This window comes from Mastomys coucha, unplaced genomic scaffold, assembly GCF_008632895.1.
Source record: "Mastomys coucha isolate ucsf_1 unplaced genomic scaffold, UCSF_Mcou_1 pScaffold7, whole genome shotgun sequence".
Lineage (NCBI taxonomy): Eukaryota > Metazoa > Chordata > Mammalia > Rodentia > Muridae > Mastomys > Mastomys coucha.
In genome coordinates, this window is record NW_022196913.1 from 23742897 (window position 1) to 23770729 (window position 27833).

The window sequence follows — 27833 nt, forward strand, 5'->3', positions numbered from 1 at the left end:
TTTAGTAAGAATAACTCATCTTTTTCCAATAGATACTACCCTGGTAGAAGAAATGAAGACTTGGCTATGCAACCAGGCAGCTATATGTTAAATATATAGTAAGCCACTGGCAACTGCACAATCCCAACCACAGCAAAGAACTACTGAATGCACTCAGATGGCTTGAATGTGTTCGGTGTAAATTAATTTTTAACTGCTAGTACTAAAGTGCATGTTCCAACTCTAAATATGAAATGGAGTGAAAATCATGTGTCAATGTTTTCTTAAATGAAAACAGTATATATTTAAAATTAAATGTTATAGAAATAAGTGTCATTATTCATGCATGAACTACACAATGAGTTATGGATCAAGTATTTTTTGTACGTGGTATATGAGTTAGTAACTCTACCTTAAAGCAAATAAAAAATATTTTTATTACTATCCTAGCCATGTTGGTAAAAGAAATGGTTACTGGTGCCAGGATGTCTATAAAATTACATTTGCCTTTGAAGTAGCATTTTTAAGTCACTCATAAATCATTGGCTGGAGAGACTCCTTCTCTCATCCAACTGAAATTGTGGAATTATTTTAACTAGACATGAATGAAAGATGCATTATTCCTTCATTTGAGGTACTTCTGTAACTGGAGGAAGGTTAGATCTATACATTTGGAGAAGGTAAAAACAGCACAGGATCTCTGGACAATACACAAGGATTCATGGGAAAGTTGTGGGTGATAGAAGAATACAGCAAGAGTTAAACTGGAGCTTTTGGGTGATGTGGATGTAGCATGGTAAGGAATTGTGTGTGTATTGTAGGGCACTTCCTCAGAGATGCAACTTTTGGCCTTCTATAAATATTTGAATAACTTTGTGGGTATGTCCCAAGTTCCAATTTTAAGAAGTTGTAAGTGGCAAGGCTTCTGATAAGAAAGTTGCCTTTAAAAGGGATTGATTGGAACAAGGAGGTCCATGTAGGCACCTTGATGCCCATATACCAGTGCAGAAAGCAGCCAATGGCTCTATGTTAGGTTGGGACCTTCTTTGACCAGGCAGAACTGATGCTGAGCACTCCCTGGTACATGCAAGATTCATGACAATTTAAAGGCTGCAGAGCTGCCTTGGAAGAAGAAGTAATGAATTGTTCCAGTGTAGAATAGGGAAACAGAAACTTTAGGGCCCAATGCCACATTTCAAGAGTAGAACGGTCTTTGAATTCCACTCCATTGTGACACATCCCTAACTATATCTCTATTCAAAGCAGGAAATTTTCTGTCTTATTCATGGAGGCAGAAAGTGAGTTTTTCCACATTCTAAGATGGTTTCTAGATAGGAGATAAGAGAAAGGGTAACAGGTGCAAATATATCTCCAACTGCCTAGTCCTTTTTATAGGTGTAGTTCCGGATCTATTTTTAATATCCCTCTTCATTTTGAGGGATGACCACTAGCATATTTCTATGGCTTACTGACTAAAGAAATCTTCCTGATACTTAGATGCAACCCAGGCATTATCTTTCAAAGAGGGTAGTGAAGAGCTACCAGCCTGGTGCAAAAGGCCAGTCTGTTGTGCTAAAGGGGCTCTGCTGGCTGTTTAGGTGGTGGAAAACATAGCACACCAGGATCCTAAGATCCATGAAGAGTTCCTCATCAGTTAAAAGACCCTCTCTCGCCTTTTTATTACTTTCTGTGAATGAGTCAAATGAGAAAGGAAGACATTCATTTTCTGTTTCCATGAATAAGATGCATTTTACTTTCTGCTTTGACTGTAGATATGGCCAGGGATGTGCCCAGGGTCCCAGCGCTGAGCAGAGATATGTGGTTTGGACTGGACAAAGGCCACTCTGTGAGTGGGGATATGGGAAAAAAGCAAGAACTGCCACAATTTCTTTAGAGGCTGGAATTCTTGGAATGTGGCTGTGCCATTCTTGATCTTTGGCTGCCCTTCACTCTCCTTTTGGTTTCAAGAATCAGCTTAGCTACTGTAGAGGACTGGGGCTTGATACCAGTTTATGAATATATGTGACTATATTATGAACTTATATTTATAAATGCATTATAGGTAAATGAGAACTAGATTGCTTCTAGGAAATAGACCAGAGAAAGGATAGTAGGTGTAAACATTGCTTCCAAAGCCGAGGATGTCACGGACCCAGACCTAGTGGTAGCTAAGGAGATGAATAGAAGTGGTAGCTGTAAGAACTGTATTATGATGTTACCTGGAATCCTGACTAGTGCTGAGGACTAACTCAGGAAAAGAGATCAGTACTGCCTTTGAAGCTTCCTTCTGACCCAGGCAACTGAAAACTGAGCGTTATGGAAGATGAGACTTAGTAGGCTCTAAAGATAACCAACTTGGTTTTGATTATGGGAAGTCCTTTATTTACTTATTACAGAAGGATTTTATCGTCCTTACAATTCAGTTCATCCATATATATTACAAAAACAAACACATCAAAGAATAATTTGTAGGGTGTCATTAAATTTGTTTAATTGTATAGATAAATTACAATATAGATGGCTATAGCATAAAGCAAGCATCATACATTTCTCTTGATGACAAAAGATGATATATGGCCAAGTGAAGCACAGCGATAGGAAAATCTAGAATAGTAAGTTGTATTAATACAAGTCTCCCTAGCAACCAGAAAAACCAACCCTGCTTAATAGATGAGGAAACTAAACACTGACAGAGCTAGTGAGCTCCTCTCTACAAATGTTAAGGGCACGGACTGCGTGCCAGGCACTTGCTTGGTGCTGGAGATACTAAAGTAAACAGAACATGGTACCCGTACTCAAGGGGTTCTTACCCTGGATAGCAGAGGGCAGTTTCCACTAATCAGGAAATCCTCACACAGTATAATGAGCATTGTGAGCAAGGCATGCCAAAGATGTAAGGTGCAATGAATTCAGGCATGGGAGCAGCTCACAGAGGTCACATGTGAGCTGACCTTGGAAGCATGAACAGTAGTCATATAGACACAGTTGTGGTGAAAGAGGGTTTCAGGCAAGGCAAGGGCTGCTAGCCTAGTGCATTTAATACATAAAGGATTAGGGTAGCCGAGAACTCTAGGCCTTACTTGGGGGCTTCCCAGTTCAGTGTTGTATTGGAAGCCTGTTTGCGCACTAGAAAAGACATGGAGGTTCAGCCCAACAGTCAGTACTCTTGCACACAAAGCAGCACACAGGGCTCTCACTTCATCTCTCATGTAAACACTAAGATTGCCCACGCCTCCCACTTAAAACTTCCTTTCCCTTCAGATGAATCATTACTTTGAATTACAAGTTCCTATTTCCTTGCAGAATATCTACATCCAGTGGGTCATGCCACAAAATTCAAGTCTAGAAAGAGTCTTAAAGGGTCATCTCATAGTACCCAGAGGTCAGGGTGGTGTCACTGGGAACTCTTGCTACCTTGGTGCAGACAAGCAAGAGACTTTCTTTGTAAGGAGAGAACTGAACAAAAATATTCTATATCTTATTATCACCTTCCATTCTTATTAGCAATAATAAAAGTCTCACCCCGCAGAGGCAAACTCCTTGTGCTGAGCCCACCCCCACACTTCCCTACTCTATGGTACTGACTACACATCTTCCAAAACCAGAGCTGAGCAGCCACAGTCAGATGTACAAGCAAGCCCACGTAGGTTTTAGCTTCCTAAAATTAACTTTATTTCCATTGAAGAGTTGCGTTCACACTAGTCTCTACTCCATTTCCACACAAGGTCACTAAGAGCTGAGGTTGAGGCTTCTGTTCCTCCAAGTTCACCAGGAGCAGTCCTCATTCATCTTCTCTGGCTGCGCTGTCTGGCATGTGCTCGGTGGGGTGAACACAGAGGGGTCCTTAATGCCTAGCTGCAAATCAAAGAACCGTGTGGACAGGACCACAGTGTAGTTTCTGATGAAGGTCTCCTGGACCGGATAACAGTCTTTGGCTGTATAAACACCGATCCAGGTTTCATCTAAAGAGGAAAAAAAATTGACCTTTTCAGAGAGCAGACAGGCAAACTTCCAAAACATTGTTATAAAATGTACTTTTTAACTTTGTTCAAGGACTCATTATGGAGGCGTTCATATTGGTTTATAACAATCATCATCACTTACCTTACAACTTGCCCAAACTGAAAAGTCTTTATCTGTTCAGTGGGTTCTGATCTTCCTCTCCACCCATACCTTGCAACAGTCATGCTACTGACTGTCTGATAGATTGGGGCACTTCATATGCACACAGCATTTATCATTTATGATTGGCTTGCTTCCCTTTACATAATAGCCTCAAGTTTTATTCATGTTACTACATATACCAGAGTTCCCTTGCTTTCAAAGGATGGAAACTATTCTACCATAGTATCACATTTTGTTTATCTACTTCTCTGTTGATGGTCTCTGAGTTGTTTCTAACAGTTTGATTGTAGGAATAAAACCAATATAATAAAGGTGTACAAACAACTATTTGAGTTTCTGTTATCATTTTTTGAGCATAAATTCAGAGTTGAATGCTCTGGACCATATGGCAATTTTATGTTTAACATTTTGGTTAAATGACATGTTGTTTCTCACAGACTGCATGTTTACTCTATATATTTCAAAACAATCTCAGAATTAAAAAACAATAGTTTGTATCAAAGCAGGCCTATTTGTATTTAGAATAGTGGAGCAGGTCTGGACATGGCAGTTTTAGGAAGTAATGGTAGGGAAGTAAATGTTGGCGCCTAATTCAGGATTATTATTGCAAAAAAATTCTTTTAGGTCACAGACCTAATGGATTTCATGAAAAGTCTATAGCAATAGGTGATCCCATTAGATTCGCAGTAACAGAGGCATGCAAATAACACTAGAAGATAAGAGTGTTTCAACAACCCACTAAGAAAATGGTAACTTATAATTGCCAAGTACACAAGGGACTTACACGGGCTTTAAAACCTCATCTAAGCATGTGACTTTCACCAACAACTACTACACTCAGTAATGGACTTAGAAGAGTATATTCCACAGCATACACCCTAAGATGCAATGTGAGAATCCTTCCCATCCTTACAGGATCTGGCTGTTCTTCTGTCGGACCACTCCTGGACCACGATCTGCTCCTGAGGCCCTCCGATGGAGTACTGATCTTCAAAAGTAGAATTCTGGGGAATGTCGAGAGGATCCCAGGATTCCACCAAGGGGATCTTTGCACACTGTTTGGTGGCTTGTTCAATCTGAAACATCACTCCCTCCTTATAGAGTAAAATGTATTCAAATAATCTGAAATGTGGATTCACAGAAAATAGTTAAGGACTTTTATGTTAAAAATAATGTCTTTCATCAACATAGAGCCCAAAGACCTTTGATATAAAGGATCATATAAATTATTTTTTAAAAGATTGCAAATCATTTGTTCTTTATAAACTTTATTCACACCAAACTACCCAACTGTGGAAAATTAAAATTTGAAGTTAAAGTTGACTTTTCAAGGTGAATTTTTAATCTGTGAACCACTACATGCTAGACTCCAGGCTTAAGGTCCTGAACATGAGGAGGCCATGTGGGCTTAAAAGCTGGCTTATGGTGATTTGTTTAGTAGGATAAAGGAAAACTTCATTTCTGTTGCATCAAATCAAGGAATTGCAGAAATATCCTGAAAGTCAGAACTCACTGTAGACAGATAGACAAAATACTTGCATCTACTGCCTTGATAACCTTCATCAATGACTTGTTCTCTTAATGGAACACTGTGTGCAGCCTGGTGAGCCCAGGGCAGCAAGGACAAGTCAAGGAACCATCAGAGTAAATGACTAACACAGCAAGCTTGCCTGCATGTTTTCTGTCTCCTCTAGTGACCTCATACACACCCTGCCTACAGGGTGAAAGAAGGAATCCTGAGCCTTATACCTGTACCTGATGCAGAAATCTTTATGTATGCTAGATGCTTTTTCTAAGTGAAAGGAGACTGCTCACTATGGGCTGGGAGGGTAACTGAGTGGCAGAGCACCTGCCTGTCATGGGTCCAATCTCAGCACCATGAGGAAAATGGGCGACTGATAATGATTTTTATCATTATTATGTTCATGCTCTCTATTCCAAGTTTGTGTTTGAAATTATCTTCATCAAAATAAAGCATTATCAATAGTGTTATCTAGTTTGTCAAAAGTATCACTATTAGCATTATACTTTAAGTTTCTATGAAGTAGTACAGAAATATGATCATGACCTCATTTTATATATTTATATATATCCCACTTATTCCAGAAAAGCAAGAACCAGCTTATAAGGGGGAAAAATGAATGAAAAGATGACATGCATTTAAAGGTGGGGGTAAGTGTAGAAAGAAAAGAAAATGTGCATTTATGAAATACTGCTTAAAAAGGGAGGTAATGTTGGGCTACAGACATGGTTCAGTGGTCAAAGTGCTTGTTAGACAAGCATAAGGGCCTGGGTGTGGATCCACAGCATCTACATAAAAATGGGCATGTCAAAGGATTCCTGCAATTCCAGTACTGGGTGAGATGTATGGATCCCTAAGCTCATCAGATAGCCAGCATAGTTACAAGTTTAGTGACAGATCTGATCCCAAATCAAAGTGAAAAGTGGCCAAAGAAAGCTACCCAGAGTCCACCACTAGTCTCCATATGTAAAGATCACACCGACCCAAAAACATACATGGAGGGACACATGCACACACACTCATCAATATATACACCCCATATTTACAATGCACCAAACACATAAACATTTTAAAAAGAGCTAATATCTTCTAGAATACATGTAGGGTCCACAAAGAATAAGCCAGTGTTACCTATTATCTCCTAATCTGTTAAGTCTCCAAACACAACAAAGCCTAACCCATTCATCGACTCTGTTTAGAAATGCCAGCAACAAATGTAAGACACAATCCATGAGTTTAGAATAATGACCAAGTCTAGAGACTAATGACAAGTGGGCTCCCCATGAAACATCCACACTGAACACTCCTAAAGTAATCAGTTGTATTATTGCATTTCTTCTCTGGGTTTCCTGGACAGCTTCCTTGGATGACATTAAACTTGTGCATCTAGTTTCTGCTCCCCGCTGTCCCTCCCTGCCACACACAAATGATATTGTGTCTGAGGCTTGATGAGCCTTTGGCTCAGGATGCTTGTAAGGAACACAACAGTAGCAAGGTATGTGCTTCCAGCATTATCACAGGAGAAAACAGCTAATTCAGTTTCTGTTATGTTGCTAACTTTGACCACCAAGATATGTGGTAAGATACTTATCTCTCCATGAGCAACTAGCCATCACTGGTGAGCAATACTTTGTGGTGTTAGGAATATTCGGTTATCCAGTGTTAGTTTTAACTTCAATGACCCATAAGGTGCTTTTAAATATTTTAGATGTATTTATCTTATTTATTGCTCATGTGCAGCTTGCAAGTATATGAGGAGGGCAGCACTTTGTAAGTATGAGCTCATGATCCTATGGAGGTCAGCAGAAGACTACTTGCTGAAATAGCTTTTCTCCTTTACCATCAAAGTTCCAGTGAGAGAAAGCAAATAGTAGGTTTGGTGGCCAATGGCTCTATCTGTTGTGAGACCTTGGCATCCTTGACCTAGAAATGTTAGACGAAATCATTTCTTGAATTATGTCACTAGAGGTTGGTGTAATAAGACTACCAGCAGAATAAACGACATTTCTCTATGTTCTGCCACCTTTGCAGAATCTCTCTACTCTCAAAGCCCCCATATATTAAGTGTACAAGCATCCTCTCCTGTCTAGTCACTAAGAGTTCCTTCCGGGCAGTATCTGCTCACACAATACTATTGATCTTTGAATGTTTGGTTACTTTGTGATAGCAGATATCCCAGGCTCACTGTGAGCTGTGATCAGACTTGATGGGACCAGAGTGGGGCAATAGATATTATTCTGGGATGGCCTTTCAGCAATCACAGCTGCTTATGTTTACAAAATCATTAATTAATGTTGCTATTTCCAGCTGAAATTTAGTACCATAGGTTCTCTTCATTGCTCTTATATTTATCCATCTTTTCTATTAAAATAAAAAAGAATGTTTCCAAAATTATTAACAAAGTGATGTACATGGTTTATGCTATAGCCAAAACTGTTGAAAATTTAAGTGTGAAATAAAGTTGGAATTTCATTACAAGGTTGGATCCTTAGTTGGAGTTGTTGCAGCTTGGAATCAATACTGTACTAAAATGTTCATATGGAATAAGCCAACTCCCTTTGTGGTAATCTTCCACATTAACAATCATTAGCTTCTTTTGTTTCTGTTTGTTCTAAATTTAGAAATTTAACACCTTTCAACCTTGGTTTAACTTCATTATTTAAATGTGAAAAATGTCATGTTTTGAAACTCAAAATGCTCTAGAGAAGCATATTGAGAAAAATCTCTCTCCTACCCGTCTCTTTCTTTCTTCCCCACATGTCTTATGGATAATACTTTTTATCAGCTTCCATTTTTTTCTGGTTTGTTATCATTTTTACATGGACAAAAGCAGCACAACACATAACCTTGCTCTGTCCTGTTTGGGAAATGCAGCATCATCTGAAACGGAATACCCAGGTCAAAAGGGAAGGATTACAGTGGTTGTGTTAAACATTACCAGATTTCTCTCCATCAGACTGTTATGTTTTGTACTTTTACCAGCAACACATGAGTGCCTGCTTTCTTTACAGTCCTGCCAAAAGAGGAATGCTGCCAAAATTGTATCTGTGCCCATCTGATAAGCAGGTTAGAGAATAAGAATCCCAAGGCTATGTTTTAGATCTTTAAAAAGGAGGAGGAGAAAAGTCCTTACAAAAGATGACACTGATCGAAGTCTAATGCTTGAGAAGTTTACACAGTGCATCCTCTAGGCGGTCACAGGCACAGTAAGGCAATAGAGAAGCCAGGCTCCCCACTTTCTGACTGCGATCCTTACAATGAGTAAGGTAGCTTTCATTCATGCAGGGCAGTTGAACATGTCATCACCTGTCAAAGCAACATCTTGCTTTTTTCCTCTGAAAAACAACTATCTTCTATCAAGCTTGGCAACTTTATCTCCAGTTTGTTTAAATTAATTTACCTTTAATATCTTCATTACAGATGTTCCTAGCTCTAGTTATACAATGAAAAGTATTTTTGCAATTTAAATATCTATTCTATTGTTTCTGAAATTTTTCATTCCTAAAATACTATCTATGGCATGTTTCTAAAGGGATGACTCCATGCCCTCTGTGTCTGTTTTTTTTTCTCTTATATTGAGAACGTTAAACCAATTTGAATTTTATTTTCATACATGGTCTAATATCTAAAAGGTAATTTTATTATGTTATAGTTGCTCCAAGAGCTCTGTGAAACAGTCCATATTTCCCTGGATCTACTTCAGCATCCTGCTGGGTTGGTTGCATGTCTGCTCACTAGAGTTGCACTGCTCACTAGAGCTGCACTGCTCACTAGAGTTGTACTGGTTTATTTAGAAGTACAGACCACATGAAGCTCAAGAAGAAGGAAGACCAAAGTGTGGACACTTCGGTCCTTCTTAGAAGGGGGAACAAAATACACATGGAAGTAGTAACAGAGACAAAGTGTGGAACAGAGACTGAAAGAAGGACAATCCAGAGATTGCCCTGAAGGAAACCGGCCTGCAGTTTCACTTCATACCGTGGGTGATTCACGAACTGGGGAAGTCGAGATTTTGTGAAAATAAGCGGGTTAGGAGAGACAAGGAACACACCAAGTAAAATGCTTATCAAGGTGTAATCTTTACTTAGTGAATCGGGATATTTATACCTGAGGCCAAACAGTCTTATGTCTTTTAGCATATAAGTGAGAACAGGGAACAAGCATATCAGTACATATCAGTCATGTAAATAAGCCCCTGCAAGCGAGGACTCCAAGCAGGAAAGCGGATTAAAGTTTTAGTTCATTTTGAATTCTGGGCTCCCGGTTCTGGCTTAATCCCTGGAGCTGACTCCAGACACCTGGTGGGCCGAGCTGAGCTGCTGCCTCGGGAGTTCAATTGAGTGGTCCCAATGAGGTCAGCAAGAACAGTACATTGCCCCACCTGGGAATCTTTCCAATATTCAATCACCAAACCCAGACACTATTGTGGATGCCAGCAAGTGCTGGTTCACAGGAGCCTGATATAGCTGTCTCCTGAGAGGCTCTGCCAGTCCCCGACTAATACAGAAGTAGAGGCTCACAGCCATCCATTGGACTGAGCACAGGGTCTCCAATGGAGAAGCTAGAGAAAGGACTGAAGGAGTTGAAGGAGTTTTCAGCCCCATAGGAGGAACAACAATATGAATTAACCAGTACCCCCAGAGCTCCCAGGGATTAAACCACCAACCAAAGAGTACACTTGAAGGGACTCATGGCTCCAGCTACAAATGTAACAGAGGATGGCCTTGTCGGTCATCAATCTGAAGAGAGGCCCTTGGTCCTGTGAAGGTTTGATGCCCCAGTGTAGGAGGATGCCAGGGCCAGGAAGCAAGAGTGGGTGAATGGGTGAGCAGGGGGAGGGGTTTTCAGAGGGGAAACCAGGAAAAGGGTTAACATTTGAAATGTAAGTAAAGAAAATATCTAATAAAAAATAAATTAATCAAAAAAGAAAGAAATACTAAGAGTACCCATCAGCAATTGTTTTCTTCTTTGTTAGAGTTTTACTAGATACCTAGATCTCCCATTTCCAAATCAACTATCTCAAACCAACTAACCCTAAGATAACAATTTTATCTTGTTTGAGTTAAATGTCTGTATTACTACTGAACGAATAATACATTTATATGTAAAGACATTCTATCCCTCCAAATATGTATTAATTACTACTTTTGATTTTTATGGTTCAGTAATAATTTTTTCTAACAGGTTTTTCACATTTCCTTTCATTACTTTTTATCTTTTGTTGGTAGAATAAATTGAATCTTCTCTTGCCTGCTAAGTTTATAGCAGGGCATTGTTTATATACATGGAGATTACAGGTTTGGATTGTTAATTCTATACCCAACCATCATACTGAATTCGCTTATTGCTTGACTTCAGTTTTGGTTCTTCTTTTCAAAAGCAACTACATTGTTTCCTTGAAAAAGATGTGTTTACAGTTCTCTGTGTTAGCTCTCATCCTCTAAGCACTTTCTCTAGTGATAAAACCAGCATCATTAATTGGAGTAGAAGGGACAGGGTCCTTAGCTGAGTGGCAGAAAGAATAAGAACTCAATATTAAAATACATGGGTTTTATTTATCATGGTAAGAAAGTGGTATCAATTCCCGCAAACAACCTTCTATCAATCATATTTATTAAATTTATCAATTGTCTTGCCATCAAACTAAGAATATTCTCACATGCATCTTGTCTTAGGTGTATTAAGATTTCTAAAAAAGAAAATATTCTTGTATCCCTCTGATAAATGTTACTTGATTCTGCTGTATTTTTAAATGTTCTACTGGACTATATTTGCTCATGAGGAATTTTTAATCAACAGTTACATAATATTCATGAGGGAGATCACAGAACTTTAAACAGAGTCCCTCTTACCTTGTGTATATATTGTGAGCTGGTTTTCAATTCACTGTCATTCAAATGGTGCATATAGAGGGAGTGCTCTAGGAAAGTCTCCCTTTATTGGCTATTACTGCTTCCTGTAAATAGGTCTTCACATCACAACTAGATGTGAAGGCTTACACATGTGTCTGCAACCAAGTATGTGATAGAAGGTTGCTGACCTTCAAAAGAGGTACAATAGGCATTTCTGCTCCTTCCCTTCAACTTCCTCTCAAAACGGAAGCTGAGAGAATCCTATAACTCATTCTTGTTTGCCTTTTGAGCTAAAAGCATAACTGGCTCTGGCCTTGCAGACTGTAGGGCAAGCAGAAAAAAAGAATAATGCAGATTTCTCTTAGAAAATAAGAGAAGAGTGCTGGTTCAATTCTACTGTTTATATTTCTGTCTTTGAATGTAGGGTAAAGACATTGGCTTGTATGTCAATGTGCCAGCTGGCAACTCTGAGACACCATCCTTGAAAGGGAATAGCAATAGACAGAGAGGAGACTGGAGTTTTGAAGAAACTTGTATGAAACTTAGAAACATGTGCCACAAATACATCCCAAGAGTTCTGAGCAGCAGACCTGTCCTAGTACCAGCTTTCTGACTCCTGTTCAGCATCACTAATGGGGTACTTAAAACCCTGCATCACAGACACTGTATATTGACCCTTATGGCAGTTGTATGAGAGTCTTCCCTTACAGAATGAGCAAAGCCTAAGCAGTTAGCTAATCTTAGACTCTAAAATACTGGAGTCAAGCCTAGTGGTGAGTTACCCTAACTAGCTACTGCCTTGAATAGCTAAAATGAAATTATTTTCTGGCTTGAATTGTGGTATTCAAGAGAAAGACAAAAAGCCTAAGGTGGATTCTACACACTGGCAAATTCAGCTGGGTGATTATCACTAACACTTGTATTTTAAAAAACATAGTAAAGTATATGCATTTTAGGTTATAACTTAGAAGTGAATATCAGGGTCGGTATTAGACTCGAAGCTTGCTCATCTATCAGACTTATTCCCATTCCCTCCACAAAGGAAGCAGTGGCTCCTCACCCACTCATAAGTATATGGCCATCTCAAATACACTAAATTACAGACAAGGGAGTTCACTGATATAATTTGATCACAGAAGGACTTTGGCCTCTATAGAAGCTATTGGTCAAATCTTGGATTTATTTAACATGCAATATAATAGATTAGTAATCTTAATTCTCAGGAGGAAAGTCTGAGCTTTAGCCACTTGCATTCTGGCACACATGAAGTGTGAGTTACACCCTACAGTAATGATGAGACACAAAAAAGAAAAACACTTGGAAAAATTCACTGTAGACTTTCTGCCAATCACATATAACTAAAAGAAAATTAGATTATTTAAGAATGCAGTCTGAGGTAAAGTTAAATCAAAGTATAATTTATGTGTGTAATGTAAGAAGCCATAGGTGGCTGACCTTCAGTCCTTGGACACTAGTTCAAAAGGAAAAGAAATGCTCAAGAAATTGAAGTGCTTTCTCTTCCAAAAATACAGCTTGATGGATACTGGCAACATGTAAGAATATTCTTTCATCTGATGGTAGACACTGCATTTTTTTCCTCAAGGTAATAGTTCAAGCTAATTACAGACACTCGGGAGAATGGCCTTGTTAGTATTGAGGAGGCCACACTGTCATAAAAACATGGTGTTTTCTCCAGTTATGGCACTGGGACAGGATGGGGTGGGAGCAGTGAGGCTAGGCTTGTAGTAAGCCCTGAGGTTTTAAGTAGGTAAGTATTCTTTCCCAGCAGGCTGGAATAGAAACTCACACATACACATTGAAAGAACATTTAATAAAACACTTTAAAAAGGGGAAGTCAAGATAAAAATGCAGTGGTGTCAGCATAAGCCAATCCAAAGAAGAGAAAGGAGTGGATGGTGGTGATGAAGGTGATGAAGAGGAGAAGATGTACAAGAAATTATTTCAGCAAGAGAAGTTTAAAACTGAAGAGATAGATGGAAATGTTAAAGATAAAAATAACTTAGAAAGATGCATATAAGAGAGCCAAAACAAGTAGAGAACAAAGAACAGGAGGAAAACAAGATTAAACCTCCAGAAATAGAAGATAGGGAGACATAGGGATAGCCAAAGGTGGAATTGTTTCCTAGCATATGAAAGTCTTTGGGTTCTATCCAGAAAAATGCAAAATTTTAACTTAAACAAGAAACAAAATTTAGAATTTTTAGTGCTATATATGCCCTGGAGACATCAAATTTAAAAATAATAGAAAAAACTTCAAAATGTGGGTGGAGAAAAGCATATTTAAACTAAATTTAGGACGAGAGAGGTGGTCAAGATGGTACAATGCTTGCTATGCAAGAATAAGGACCTGGGTTCAATTCCCAGCACCTGCTCCAAAAAACTGAGCCCAATGGATTGTTTATAATCCCAATGAAGGGAAGCAGAGACAGGAGGACCCCTAAAACATGACCAAGCTCCTTCGATATCTGAGAGCATATACACGTTACAGAAATCTCTCTGTAGTGAGCCAAGGGAAACTGTTGATCTTTCAGGAGTTGGATCCAGGATGGCAAATGAGGAAACAATGACAAACAACACACTTTAAATTCTTTTCAGTGTGGTAAGTGGGACTTATATAACTACCTGCTTTGTTCATAGGCACTGCACTAATGTTAGAAAAACCAGACCCCAACCTTCCCTTTTCAACTCCTTAGGGAGAGTTAAGATCTCCTAATGTTGGATTCTCTGGATTACACAAGCCCATACCTGGAGCCGTCAGGCGCTCCATTCTCCACAATCACAGAGTGTGTGACAGAGTGGACAGAGAGAGGACATGGGTCTGAAATGAAGAGCTCCCAAGTCATGCAGAGGCTAATACCCAACAGGGCATCTCTATGGATGTTAAGGCTGGGCTAGGTTCTTCCTTCAGAACTCTTTGCTCCCAAGGATATGAGCCTGTGAGATCACCCCTGGTCCACTGTGTTCTTTCTTCTGAAGTGGAACTTCCATCCTCCCACACTGGACTCCACACTCCCACCAGGCTTCTCTGCCAGAGTTTTTCTGGGACTCTGATAGCTCTAGCGAAGCCCAATTTCTCCATCAGAAGACAAGTTTGCCTTTCTCCACCTTTCATCAGCATCCTGTTGAGGAACTCCAAGCAGTAAAACTTGAGATCCCAGGAGATCCAAGGGGTGTCTCATCAAGAGACAAAGTGAATAGCTCAAAAGCTGTGGAGCCAGTGCAGATGGCCTGGTTCACTCATCACAGCCATCTCTACAAGTATTTGCCTGGCTCGGGCACATTATTAAAAGAATTAGGCATCATTATGCATCCAAACTCACCTCAAAAAAAGTGAAGGTGATGTCATGTTAGACAGTCTGCTACATGAATCACTGTTTTATCCACAAACTAGAAAACTTCCTTTATAAGATCTATCAGTGATTATCCACTGAAATGATCAATGTCCTTGCTAAAGCAGTAGCTTTCCAGCGTCAATGGTGAGTTGCAACCCTACTCACCACACACCACGACAGTGTGACATCACCCCAGATGTGCCATTCTGACCATCTATTTCTTGTTTATAGTACCACATACTACTACACATACTTAGACTCCTTAAAGATATGATGTGGAAAGTTGGATGCTCATAGTCTGCTGGTTGGAACATCTATATGGAAAACCTTCCTGAAAGTCAATTTGATTAACTGTTGAAAACTTTTAAAATGTGCAAATCAATTCATATTATTTTCATATCTAGAAACTTATCAAAATAAAGTTAAAAATATTTAATATATATTTGCATGAAAATATAAGGTTACATATTTTACTGTCAGTTACACTAATTAAAAACAGAGGTAAGGAAATGTGGTGGTCCCATGATAAGGGATTGCCTAAGTAAGTTATGCTATGTCTTTAGCTAGCACTTGCTTATCATTTAGTAACATTAGGATCATGAACAACTACTTTTTAAATTAAAAAAATCACATTGTATATTCCCATTTTATTTCTCTAAAATAGATCTGGAGATTAAACACATGCAATACAGGCTTCCTAAGCTGAGCTAAACCTTGGCTCTATATTTCCACTTTACAGATCTAAATACAGGAATAGAAAAAGAAAACTGGAAAGCACATGTACCATGGCTGTAAATTCTGGTTGAAGGACTATGAATAAATGATCTTTATTTTATTTGCTTTCAACACTGTCTGGATTTTTCCCTCATGAACATGTATTATGCTGATAATACCAAAGCCATAAACAACACATATCACGCATGTAATTATTATTGCATCTGTACCTGACACATTTATTGATACTTACTTTCTGCCTAGAATGCCTTAGTACAAGGGATCCAATAGCATACTGGCACTACACATGTCTCCTCTCACTTCACAGAAGAAAGCCATCTTATAGGATAGGCGAGTTAAGTGATGAGACAATTACAGGCCATAACAGTAGCCTAAGGAAAGGAGCATGGGACATAATGTGGAGGTCCCTGTGGGGAGGTCCCTGTGCGGCAGGCATTGTGGGAAAGGCCTTATGGGGAAGGAGGCTTGTGCTGTTCGATTACAGAGGCCCCATGTGAGGGCGTGGTTGGTTGAAATCTGAAATGAGAAGCAGCCAGGAGCTTCAGAGATGACAGAATCAGACTCTTCAGCTTGGATGAGCTTGCACATGTACTACATCTGAAAAGCAGCCAGTGATAACTCAGTGTCCACTACAGGATGCATCCTGTGTGCACCATAAAAATCTCAAACATTCAAGTGGCATAGTAATAGCTAGGTGCCATAAGAAACTTTGAACAACCTTCATTATTGTGTCTTTGTGCATCTGTTTTGATACCCTTCTATCATGAGTACGTAGTGTAACTATCACTCACTTCTTAATTGACTGGTTCAAACAACCAGAGTCAGGTTATACTCTAAGATGCTGGAGAGATAGCAAAACCGTGCAGAAATCCCTGACCTCCTGAACTTAGGTGAAGCAAGACTGATGATAAAACCACAAAAATAATAAACAAATGTTAGGTAATAACAAATACCTTGTGTATGTAAGGCACCGAGTGTTGGTGTATACCGAGTGTTGGTGTATACCGAGTGTTGGTGTATACCGAGTGTTGGTGTATACCGAGTGTTGGTGTATACCGAGTGTTGTTGGTGTATACAGAGTGTTGGTGTATACCGAGTGTTGGTGTATACCGAGTGTTGGTGTATACCGAGTGTTGGTGTATACCGAGTGTTGGTATATGAGGATGCTAAGAGGGGAGAGAAACCGTAAGAGAATAGAGTAGTTCTGGATGGAAATGGCTTTCTAGGTAAGTGGGGATAGCCAACAGAAGTTTCAAGCAGATTAACCTGCTTTTACAAAGGTAAAATGATTAGATATGGAGGGGCCAGGAGTAAGCCCCACAGGGACATCTATGAAGAATGGCATTGAATCTAAAGCAGGTGGAGCTGCATGATACAGACATTTATCGGAACACAACCACTTAGGTTATCATGCTTGCAAACAGCAGGCCAGAACAAAACTATGGGTATAACAGGAGGATTACAAAACTCCAGGTATAAGACAGTGACAGTGGAGACTAGGATGATAGAGAAGGTGTAACCAGATTCTATGTAGCTTTTGAAATTGAATAAGCTAGAATTATATTCTGCCTCTTTGGAAGTAGGCAAGAGAGATGACCAAGCCGTGGTTTATGCTGACCAAGCAGTGCTACTGTACCTAAGACAAAGAAAGGGAAAATCTAGTTTATTTATGTGTTTGTTTCTTTGGTTTGGGTTTGGTTCTGGTTAGTTTGATTACATGCAATGGGAACATTCATTTTGGACTTGCTACATTCATAATGACCATAGATTTCAAAGGAAGACATCAACCAGGCAAATAGGTCCATAAGTGCTGAGGTCAGGGAAGATCTCTGGATAGGAACCAAATACATGGGTGACATCCCCCATGAAGAGGTGACATTTAAAGCCATGATTTACATGACCTTATCAATACAGAGGGTTCAGACAAAAAGTAAAGGGATGGAATGCCCAGCCCCACACCTTTTCATCATAAACAGTGTGGAGAGCCAAGCAGATTAAGAAGAGGAAATGAGGCAGAGGAGGGGCCCGAGGAGAGGTAGTGGCTGAGTTGATAAACTTCTCACCCTGTAAGCATGAGGACCTGGGTCTGAAGTCCCAATACCCACATAAAAGTTGGCCATGGTGGCACACACCTGAAATCCCAGTTCCTGGGGAGGCTGAGATAGGAGACTCACTGGCAGCCATTGGGGAATCCATGAGCTCCATCCAGTGAGGGCCTGAGAAGGAACCTAACATTGACCACTGGCTTCCACACGCATACAACTCACACATGTGAACATGTACACACATACACATGCAGAGAGAGGAGAGGGAGGGGAGAGAGAGAGAGACAACACACACAGAGATAAACAGATGAATAAGTAAATAAATGGAATTATTTTTCCAATAATGAGAAACATTAGAAAGGTGGTGTGTTGAAAAGGCCCATCTAGGTGGGGAGTACTGAGTTGGAGAATCAGGGCTGCTAAGGAGCTGAGAGGTTTTTGAAGCTTCTGGTCCTGCCCAGAACATTCTCCATGGAACTGTGTGACAGTTTGATTGGAGAGGTTTGAGAGAGCCGAGTAAGGACAGAGATTAAATAAAAGAGGGAAATGAGGTTTCCACTGTTAATCTTCAAGATATTTTTTTCCTTAAAGATGAGTAAATAAAAATTTATGAAGGAAGGAATGAGAAATTTTTACTGGAATTGGGAAATATAAGAATATCTCATTTTTTTCCAGGAAAAATAAACCACTAATTGGTGGCATATTTTCAGATCTTTGGGCATGTGGCCCTGACCACCTTCTCTAAGGTCAGACTTATGAAGAAACAGCTCAATGTTATTGAAAAGAAGATGTTTTCAGAACAGTGTAGTGACTACTTCAGATGACTTCCATTCATAAAGTTTTTTTTTTGTTTGTGTAGTTTTGTTTTTTTTTTTATTCTCCTTATTTCTGTTCAGCTATTTTATGCCTTTAGTAAAAGGAATAAATCCCTGAATTCCAAGGTCTCTAGACCCTCTTGAAGCAAACTTTGTTTCTTCTAAAAATGTCTCTTTTTTTTTTTAGAAAATGTCAGCATTGCAATCAATATGGTTTATTTTGGGAGGGTCTAAGTGCCAACAGTAGTGCATCTTCCTTAGTTAATAAAACAAAACAGCATTTCTAGCTATGAGAGATGAAGAAAGGGAGCACAGGTCAAAGAGAAGTCATGCCCAAGCCCTAAAGTCTTGAAATGAATTCCAATTAGTGTAGAACAGGATGAAAGCCGGTCTACATCCCTGAGACTTACAGATACTCTCTGTAGGTCGGCAATGATGCCAGGTTGATAAATTCAAGAGAAAGTAAATATCTAGGAAAAAATGTAACTTGCCTTCCCTCTACCTCTGCTTGAACAATATAGACTAACACCATTAAAGAGAACCAAACATTTCTGTAAGACCAGTATTGGGTACTGTGGGGAGAGAACACCCTAGCTGCATGATTGGTCTTCAGGGAATCTGAGAATGAGGTCTTGTTCATTCATTGTGTGAGAAGAGTGCTACAAAATTGATGGGATTGAGAAGATAATCCATCATGTTGTGTTGAACTGGAATGGAAAGAGCCACAGAATTACTTCCATGGATAAGTGCTGGAATTCTAGAGACAAAGATTTAAATATGTGCATATTTGGAAATGAGTGCATGAGAGTGTATCCATGCATTTGTTTGTGCATATGTGGTGTGTGTGTGTGTGTGTGTGTGTGTGTGTGTGTGTGTGTGTGTGTATGTGTGTTATGACCCCTGACTCCTTGTCAGCAGTGCCTGAGAGCAATGAACACAACTGGACTACAGACTTGGATTTGTAAGTGTTTTTCTCCAGGATCAGTATTCAGAGGAACAGCTTATTGCAGGGGAAATAAGATGATTATGGAATAGCTTACTCTGCCTCAAAAGAAGAAGAAATGTTCTAAAGACTATCAAAGGCAACTAGAAGAGGCTCCTCTGGAAACCTGGGAAGGTAAAACAAACAGGGAACACAAAGATATCCCTGAGTCTGTGCTGAAACAAAGGTTAGAGTTTGATGAAGAATTAGAATGAACAAGATGGGAAAGTATCTTCCCATACTTATTATGAAGGAAAGAGGTGTCACTTCACAATGACAATATAACAGGCAACATTATGTGACTAGTGTGGTCATACAGATACAATACAGTCTTCGCTTTGACACAACCTACACCGAGTAAGGTGAACATGAATACAAGGCACCAGAGGAACACTGAGTAAAACTTCGGGGCAGTAATCTTTAAAAATACCAGCTGCCTTTATAATCCCAGCACTTGGGAGGCAGAGACAGTTGGATTTCTGAGTTCGAGGCAAGCCTGGTCTACAGAGTGAATTCCAGGACAGTCAGGGCTATACAGAGAAACCCTGTCTCAAAAAATCGAAAAAAAAAAAAAAAAAAAAAAAAAAAAAAAAACCTGCTGCAAGAAAGACTTCTGGAATTGTTCTAAACAAAAGAGATCAGAGACACAGTACACCAATGTCATGCTTATATTTAAACTGCATTCTTCTGCTGTAAAGAGCACCCAAAAGTTAGCCAACAAGAACTGGAAATACCTGGGTTTCAGGTTACTACTAATAGAGCCAATGTTTACTTTTTGTTTGTTTGTTTGTTTTTCAAGACAGGGTTTCTCTGTAGCCCTGGAACTCACTCTGTAGGCCAGGCTGGCCTCAATGTTGACTTTCTGACTCATGGCTATATTGAAGAGAATGAATCTCCTTGTTGCAGAAAACATACACCGCAGTATCTGAAGACCATGTGCATATCTGGTGGCCAATGAACTCCCCAATAGTTTAGAAATTAAAAAGAAAAACCTCTTTGTACTGTAAATGTAAATAGGAGTTAATTTCAAAATAAAGTAAGGTAATGTGTTTGGGAAAGAATCATCTTTTTTCTCAAACACCTAAGAGTTGATCTTAAAGGAGCTTTCCTATAAGTAATTCCATCCAATTCATATGATAATGGAGTGTCAGGGCCTTGGGCTCAGGGCCAAAGCACTGAATGGTCACTTTTTCTTTCTGCTCATGAGGACAAGCTTAAATGAAAAGGAGGGGAAGAAGAAGAAGCTTAAATTTACACAAAAGACAGAGTAGAAAAAATTTTAGAATCTATGCCACACCATTATAGAAACCGTCAGCTTGATGTAACAGAAGCACCAATGTGCTTTCATGATATTGGCAATCTTCTATCTCCTAAACAAAAATACTTAGAAATGAGGCAGCATTGAAATGATTCACACCCTATGGCTGCCTAACATCATTCCCTCACAGTTTCCAACCAAACAGTTAGTTTCTTTTCTTTCTTTTTTTTTTTTTTTGGTTTTTCTGAGATAGGGTTTCTCTGTGTAGCCCTGGTACAGCAGAGAAGATAAATATTATTTTGTTCTCTGGAAACAACTAAGACAGACATGAAACAATCACAACTTGAAAGAGAATCCATTCGCTACTCAATCACTTATAAATAAAAATTTCTGGTGGAACACATACAATCAACCCCTGAGCAGCCTAATAAAATGTTGTCCCCACGTGTGCTCATCCAGTGACTCTCTACGTCCATGGGGGACTTCATTAATCCGAACACACCATTGGTAAGCAGCAGCATGTTACTGGTGCCCTGTAGGATACATTCACATCGACTTTGCTCCCCTCACATAGAATCACCATATTGATTAAATTACAAAAATAATCAGCCTGCTTTGCCTTCAGTCTTCCCAATATAATCCCCCTGAGTTTCATCCAGAAATCAGAAGAGACAGTTGGAACCAGAAAACAAAAGAGTATCAATTACTAATTTTTCTTATTCATGGTTCAGCTTTGTCTTATCTGAAGCTCATAAACTATTTTAATCTTTTCCATCATCTCAGGGAACAGAGATCCTGGAAAATCCTAGTCATTCCCCGGTAACTATTACTGGGATTTTCCATAACTATCTGGATGGGGAAGAAGGCTCTTAAGAAGTTGATCCAATTCTACACTTATGTCTCAACTTACTAGTAAATACAAAGAGACAACCATCCATATTTTTTTTTCAAATAACATCTGGTTGCTTGGCCATACTGTTGTTATTTGAAACTATTTTGAGTCTGTACTAACAAATCTACATTTAAAGAATGTAAAATGTATTAACATACTAAACACTCCTTTCTGCACCTGATTTAGGTCAAGGGGCAGGACTGTGAGAGAGAACACAGCCAAAAACAGAGGAAGAAGAAGAAAAACTCAACTGCCTTCTACAAGCCATACTGTGAAACCAGCACATGATTGTAGAAAGACAGAGAAATGGGGATGCACAGTTAGGATGCGAAATCTAGGCCAGCAAGATTGAGGCTATGCCTTACAAGTACAGTGTACATGTCTGAAACCCACACTAATTAGTTATTAAGTTATGAGGAAAGAGACTTCCTTACACAAGCTTGAATGATGCCAACTTGTATACTGTTCAGAGTAGGAGGAGTCCAGACCAGCAGAAGGGATAGTAAGGAGTAGCAAGGAGGCATCACAGTTGTAAAATAAAGACATCGTTTTATCTTCAATTTCACCTACTATCTTAGTTGGGATTTCTACTGATGTGATGGAACACCATGACCAAAAGCAACTTGGGGAGGAAAGGATTTATTTCAGCTCCACAGCTTGTAGTTCATCATCCAGGGAAGTCAGGGCAGGAACCCAGAAACAAGAAGTGGAGCAGAAGCCATGGTTTGACTGTTGCTTACTGGCTTGCTTCCTCTTGGCTTGTTCAGCCCACATTCTTGTACCAGCCAGGACCACTGCCCAGCAGTAGCACAGCCCTCAGATGGATGGGCCCTCCTTTATCATGCATTAAATCAAGAGAATGCTCCAAAGGTCAATTGAGTGTGGGGGGTGGGGCATTTGGTAAACTGAGGTTCCCTCTTCTCAAATGACTTTAGCTTGTGTCAAGTTAAAAAAAATCCAGTCAGCACAAATGACCCTTGTCAACTTGACACACAAACAACATCATTTTTCAACTATAATTTTTCTTCTCTCATTTGTCCCCCAAGGTGTCATGTTAATATTCCTATCATAATATAAAACTTTCCAATTTTTAAATGTCCCACAGGCTTGAAATTTTTACACAACTTAGGAAGTTCAGGCTCTTTAAAGTTTTTAAAACTCTTATTCCAAGCCTCTCTAACACTTCTTATCTCTCTAAAATTCCAAAGTCTCTGTAAAATTCCAAACTCCCTTAACTGTGGTCCCCTATTTTGAAAAGTTACATACTTCTTATTTCAGAAAGGAGAACCCAGGGTATGCTACAACAAGAATAATGTAAAACCAATGTCCAACACAGTAAATAGCTCAGTGTGGGGCACTTGGGACTCACTTATGATTTTCATGATCATCATGGCTCCTCCAAGGACTCTATACCTCCACCTCTGCCTCATAGGTTCACCAGTGGCCTCTTCTGGCATTTCATGGTGGCAAACCTGCTCTGTAAGACTCCTTCATACCTTCACATCCAGGACAACCTGAGAAACTCAAGTGAGGTAGCTAGCATGTGGTATAACTCTGGCCCCATCTGGCTTACTGCTTCTGTTAGCTGAACTCAGGAAAACATTTCTGAAGAAGTTCTGTCTCAATAATGCTGGTCTCTTCTTAATCACAGCTGATTCTTCAGCCTCAGCTGACCAATATCAAGTATACCAGCAAAGCAAAGCAATGTTTCACTTTAGTTTCTATTGAAGAATTGAATAACCATAGAGTCTTTAAGGGACTCTCAAACTTTCATCTAAGAACTTCTCAAGACTGGCCTCCATTGTCTACACTGCTTTCCACATTATGTTCTTAAAGCATCCAATGGATTTTCCAGCCCAAATTTCAAATGTTACCACAGTCCTCCCAAAAACAAATGGTCAGGTGTATCTCAGCAAAAACCCTGCTCCTGGTATCAATTTCTATCTTAGTTAAGGTTTCTATTGGTGAACAGCATGACAAAGGCAATTTGGGGAGGAAAAGGTTGATTTATCTTACATTTTCTTTTAAACAATCCATCATCAGAGTCAGGGTAGGAACTCAAGGAAGGGACCTGGAAGCAGTAACTGAAGCAGTAGACATGTTAATTGGCACTGTTAATTGGCTTGCTCCCTGTGGTTTTCTCAACCTGACTTATTATACAACCCAAGATCTCCTGCCCAGGACTAGTGTGACTCAGTCAGCTGGCCCTTCCCATATTAACCCTAACCCTCTATCAATCAAATGTACCACAGGTCAATCTGGTGGGGAAATTTTCTCAATTGAGGTTCCCTCTTCCCAATGACATTAGCTTATTTCAAGTTAATAAAAAACTAGCCCACACAACCTGTCAATTTTTAAATATTATCCTGGGAAGAAAAATGTATCTGTGGTGGAAAAAACTCAAATGTTGTGCCTAAAACTGAGCCTCGAAGAGATAATCACCAGGTCTTTGTACATGTATTTGCTCCAACTCTTTGCTCATAACCTCCTGATCATAATTTGGCTCCTTACATCGCTTTGAATCAAGGAGAGAATGATCTAGTCTATCTCTGTGGATTTGAGACAACTGGTCTCTGTGCTAGCTATAAAACTTACTGAAATATAGTTTAGCATTTGAGTCTGTGTACTGAGTCAGTTCCCAGAGGGAAGATACTTGTGTGCACTGCTCAATCAAGTATCTGAGTTCAGAGGGGCTGTCAAGTGAGACTCTAGCATATGGAAAATGAAATCTACCAAGATGATGATGGTGGGTAGTGAAGGAACCACCTGTGACCACTTACTACACACCTTCTCACTACTATGAGATGAGACAATGAAGCATGTGCTTTGTATGTTTAACTTACAGAATCCTCACAGCATTCTAACAAATGAGTTGCTATACTTATCCCCATTTTTTAAAAGAGGAAACCGAGTCTCAAAAAGCCACAATAATCTATAAAAGCTCACTTTTAGAACCATATTCTGAGTACATAGCCAAATGTCTAAAACAGTCAGTCATACTCCTTGGGTGACAATGAACCCTTGATCTTCTCCAGGTCACACTGCTTAGTTAGCCTCAGAAGTTAACTCTGCTGTTCCAGCCTATGTTCATCATGTCTACTCACCAACAGATAAGCAGTGCACAGGCTTCATAAGTACAGGTCAAGAGTCATGTCCCACCCTCACTCTGAGTGAAGAGAGTGATCCCTGCTCCATGCCACCAGTACAGTTAGCTCCAGGTACCAATAGTGGCAACTTGCTTGACTCCTCTTCGTCCCTCCACACCCCGCTGCCTCTAATCACTTACGTATCACCACCTCTTTAACACTTCCCTAATGTAACCACCTATCCAGTGTCCTCCTGCATCTGACACTACTACAGAACTCTTGGGTGTTTGCTTCTACACTCACTGTGTTGCTCTAGTTTTTGTAAACCTCTTGAGGATGAAATCTCAGTCATGCATCCAGTGATCTTTATGCCACCTAATGATGACATTCTCACTGTTCAGACTCCTTCAGCATGACCTCTCAACACACTCTCATTCCTCATAGTGACTGGGCTGCTGGTCTCAAAATATTGGTTCTGGTTGTAAACTCCCAGATGACAGCCTACTAAACCTGAAGTCCATACATACTTATGTCGCCTAACAAAGTCTTTTCTGTATGTCACCCCTGGTAGATTCACTTGAGTGTCCGGGGACCACTAATTTGGGATATCACCTTCTCCATGAAGCCCCGGCCATGTGTTCATCATAGGTGTATTCATCATAGGGATTATTAAACTATGAGACTCCACCTTCAAACTACTACCCCCTGAAAACCAGGACCCATTCCATTGATAATCGACACAGTATCTGCCATGAACAATAGTCTACTGAATGAGAAGTGTAGCTGGATGAATGAATATGGACATAGTCCGTATAGATGTCAGAACCCATGCAGCTTTCTTACCTCTTAGTTGTGCGATAGAAGGAAAATTTATTAATTTCTCTAGGTCTTACTGTCTCTTTGTGAATGGAAATCATACAGCCTACCCTGTGATGTTATGAACCCTAAACAAAATTATATAAAACATGCCACATTTCAGCACGAGTACACTACACAACATACTCAAATAATGGATGTTATTATGTCCCTCAAGACCCAATGAAAACCATTCATTCTTGAAAGTCTTTGCGCAGTCTGAATCTTCTATAAAGACACGACTGTGTCTCACCTTCCAGACTAATGTAAAGCTGTCCCTATATATCCAAGGAGGATTGCATCCAGAGCCTCTCTGGATAGCAAAATCCATGGATGTTCTTGTCCTTGATCTAAGAATGACAAAAAAATTTCATGCAGCTTACAAATACCTTTCCTTATATTCTGGATTGCTCACAATAACAAATATAATATAAATGTTACACAAATAAGTTCTGTATTGGTTAACAAACAGTGACAAGAAAGTTAGTATGTATGTGCCCAGTACATGCAATATGATTTCACATATTTTCTGTCCATGGTTTGTTGAATCCTCAAAAGCAGAAAAAATTCCAAGAGTATGCTGGGTCTCCTGCATTTGATAATGGGTGGTCTTGCACTCCGATTAGGTGGTTCAAAAAGTTGTCTTTCCCCTACTTTAACAAAGAACTCCAACACTTCGAATGTCTTTAGGTGAAGTGGTATTAGGAAGCTTTGTTTTGTGCTGGAAGCTAGTGGTTCTCATTTACCACCAATCTCACTGTTCCCTGGAGCTTACACCATGGCCATCATATCTCCTCCTGGTGAAAAGGCCATGAGGAGATGTCGGTGTGACTGCCTGAAACACGCTGGAAGTTAGTGGAGGGCTGGGCCAGGAAGACAGGTGGTGATCTTAAATTAGAAACTAGGTCTTAAAGGGACCAGAAACAAGGTGACATTCTAAACAAGCATGTCCTCTATCAACACAAAATGGAAAGCTAAACTGACTACCATTTGTTTGCTTGTATGTGTGTAAATGTGTACACATTTGTGTGAGCATGTGCATATTAGATAGCATGCCCTCCCATTTTGCTGTGGTCATTAAATTAGGGGAAAAAAAAAAACGAATAGACTGAGAAGAGAGGAGGATAAGTAAAATTGTAGTTTTAAGGTGGCAATGTATGTGCCCCAACGAAAGTTTTAAGGTGGTAGTACATGTATCTCACAGATGTTTTAAGGAGACAGTACATGTGTTCTAGTGGGAACTTTAGTTTTTCAAAAGAGAAAATCGTCAAGGTGGAGACAAGCGTGGTCAGATTGTAATAGGGTAATGAGCTGGGAGGATCTTTTAAAAATCATTTCCCCACACCTTTTACACATGTTGGAAGAGAGGGAACCAATTCTAAGTTGTTCTCTGGCCTCCACACAGGCAAAACACACACACACACACACACACACACACACACTGTAAATTTAAAATGTTTTCATTGTAAACAAAAATTTTAGGGAATATTGTGTTTGTCCCTTCTAGAAAAAAAACCCTAGACTGCAGGGGACTCAGGTGCCAGGAGCCTGACTCAGCAGTTAAGACATGAGGCTAACTTGGACTTAGAATGCCTGGCTTTTCCATCCTGCCCTTGTGAGTCCTTTCTTTACCTGCCTCTACCTTACTGGGCAGACCATGCCGCTCCCAAGTGCCCCTATAAAAGTTATTGGGGGTAGGGAGGAGCCGGGAGCTGCTGGGGCTCTAGCTGGTGTACCAAGTCCCTGAGCTTGCGTTCCCCTGGCCGTCTTGCCCTTCCAAGCCTCCTACCTCTTGCAGGGGATCAGCGCCTTCCTCTCGTCCAGCACCCGCACGCGCTGGTTGAGACCATCGTAGGACACCAGGGCGCGGTTGTTGTGCCCGCTGCTCTGCTGGTACAGAACCTGGCGTCCCTCCCACTGCTGGGGCGCCTGGCATGGCTGCGGGGTTCCCAGGGAGCCCGCCATCCCCAGGCCGCACAGCACCCAGACCCAGAGGCCGTCCATCAACCAGGTCCCCCGATACCCATGGACCAGGCAGAGGGGAGCGCGGGCGGGCATCATGATCTGCTGTCCCAGGGTCAGCCGAGCCCGGGAGGGAGCCGAGGCCCAGCGTGGACCAGCCGCGTGCGCCTTCTCTGCACGCTGGCGGAAGGTTTGCTCCCGGACCCTGCTCAGCAGCCCTGGCCTCTCTCGACTTTCTGTTCTAGAGACCTGGTTTGGGGGCTCCGGACACCGGCCTGGGGAAGCCGCGTGAATCGCCTGGAGCTCTTTCGGCTCTGACGGAGGCTTTCTAAAGCTTGTTTTTCCTGCTCTCTGCTGCCAACAGGAAACGCA

The 27833-nt window shown here is 40.3% G+C and overlaps 1 protein-coding gene across 1 annotated transcript; it reads right to left on the reverse strand.

Moving 5' to 3' along the window:
* Positions 1 to 2338: 2338 nt before the first annotated feature.
* Positions 2339 to 27833, reverse strand: Epdr1 (ependymin related 1). The gene is made up of 3 exons (XM_031359167.1): positions 27289 to 27833; positions 5018 to 5226; positions 2339 to 3941 (listed from the first exon to the last, which is right to left on the reverse strand). The coding sequence occupies exons 1-3, from the start codon at positions 27558 to 27560 to the stop codon at positions 3745 to 3747; spliced, it is 678 nt and encodes a 225-aa protein (XP_031215027.1). The 5' UTR covers positions 27561 to 27833; the 3' UTR covers positions 2339 to 3744.

Coding starts and splice junctions, on each gene's coding strand:
- Epdr1 (XM_031359167.1), bottom strand. CDS start 27,560: ATGATGCCCGCCCGCGCTCCCCTCTGCCTGGTCCATGGGTATCGGGGG. Junction 5,227..27,288: donor GCGCTGATCCCCTGCAAGAG/GTAGGAGGCTTG, acceptor TCCACATTTCAG/ATTATTTGAATACATTTTAC. Junction 3,942..5,017: donor CAGAAGAACAGCCAGATCCT/GTAAGGATGGGA, acceptor TTTCCTCTTTAG/ATGAAACCTGGATCGGTGTT.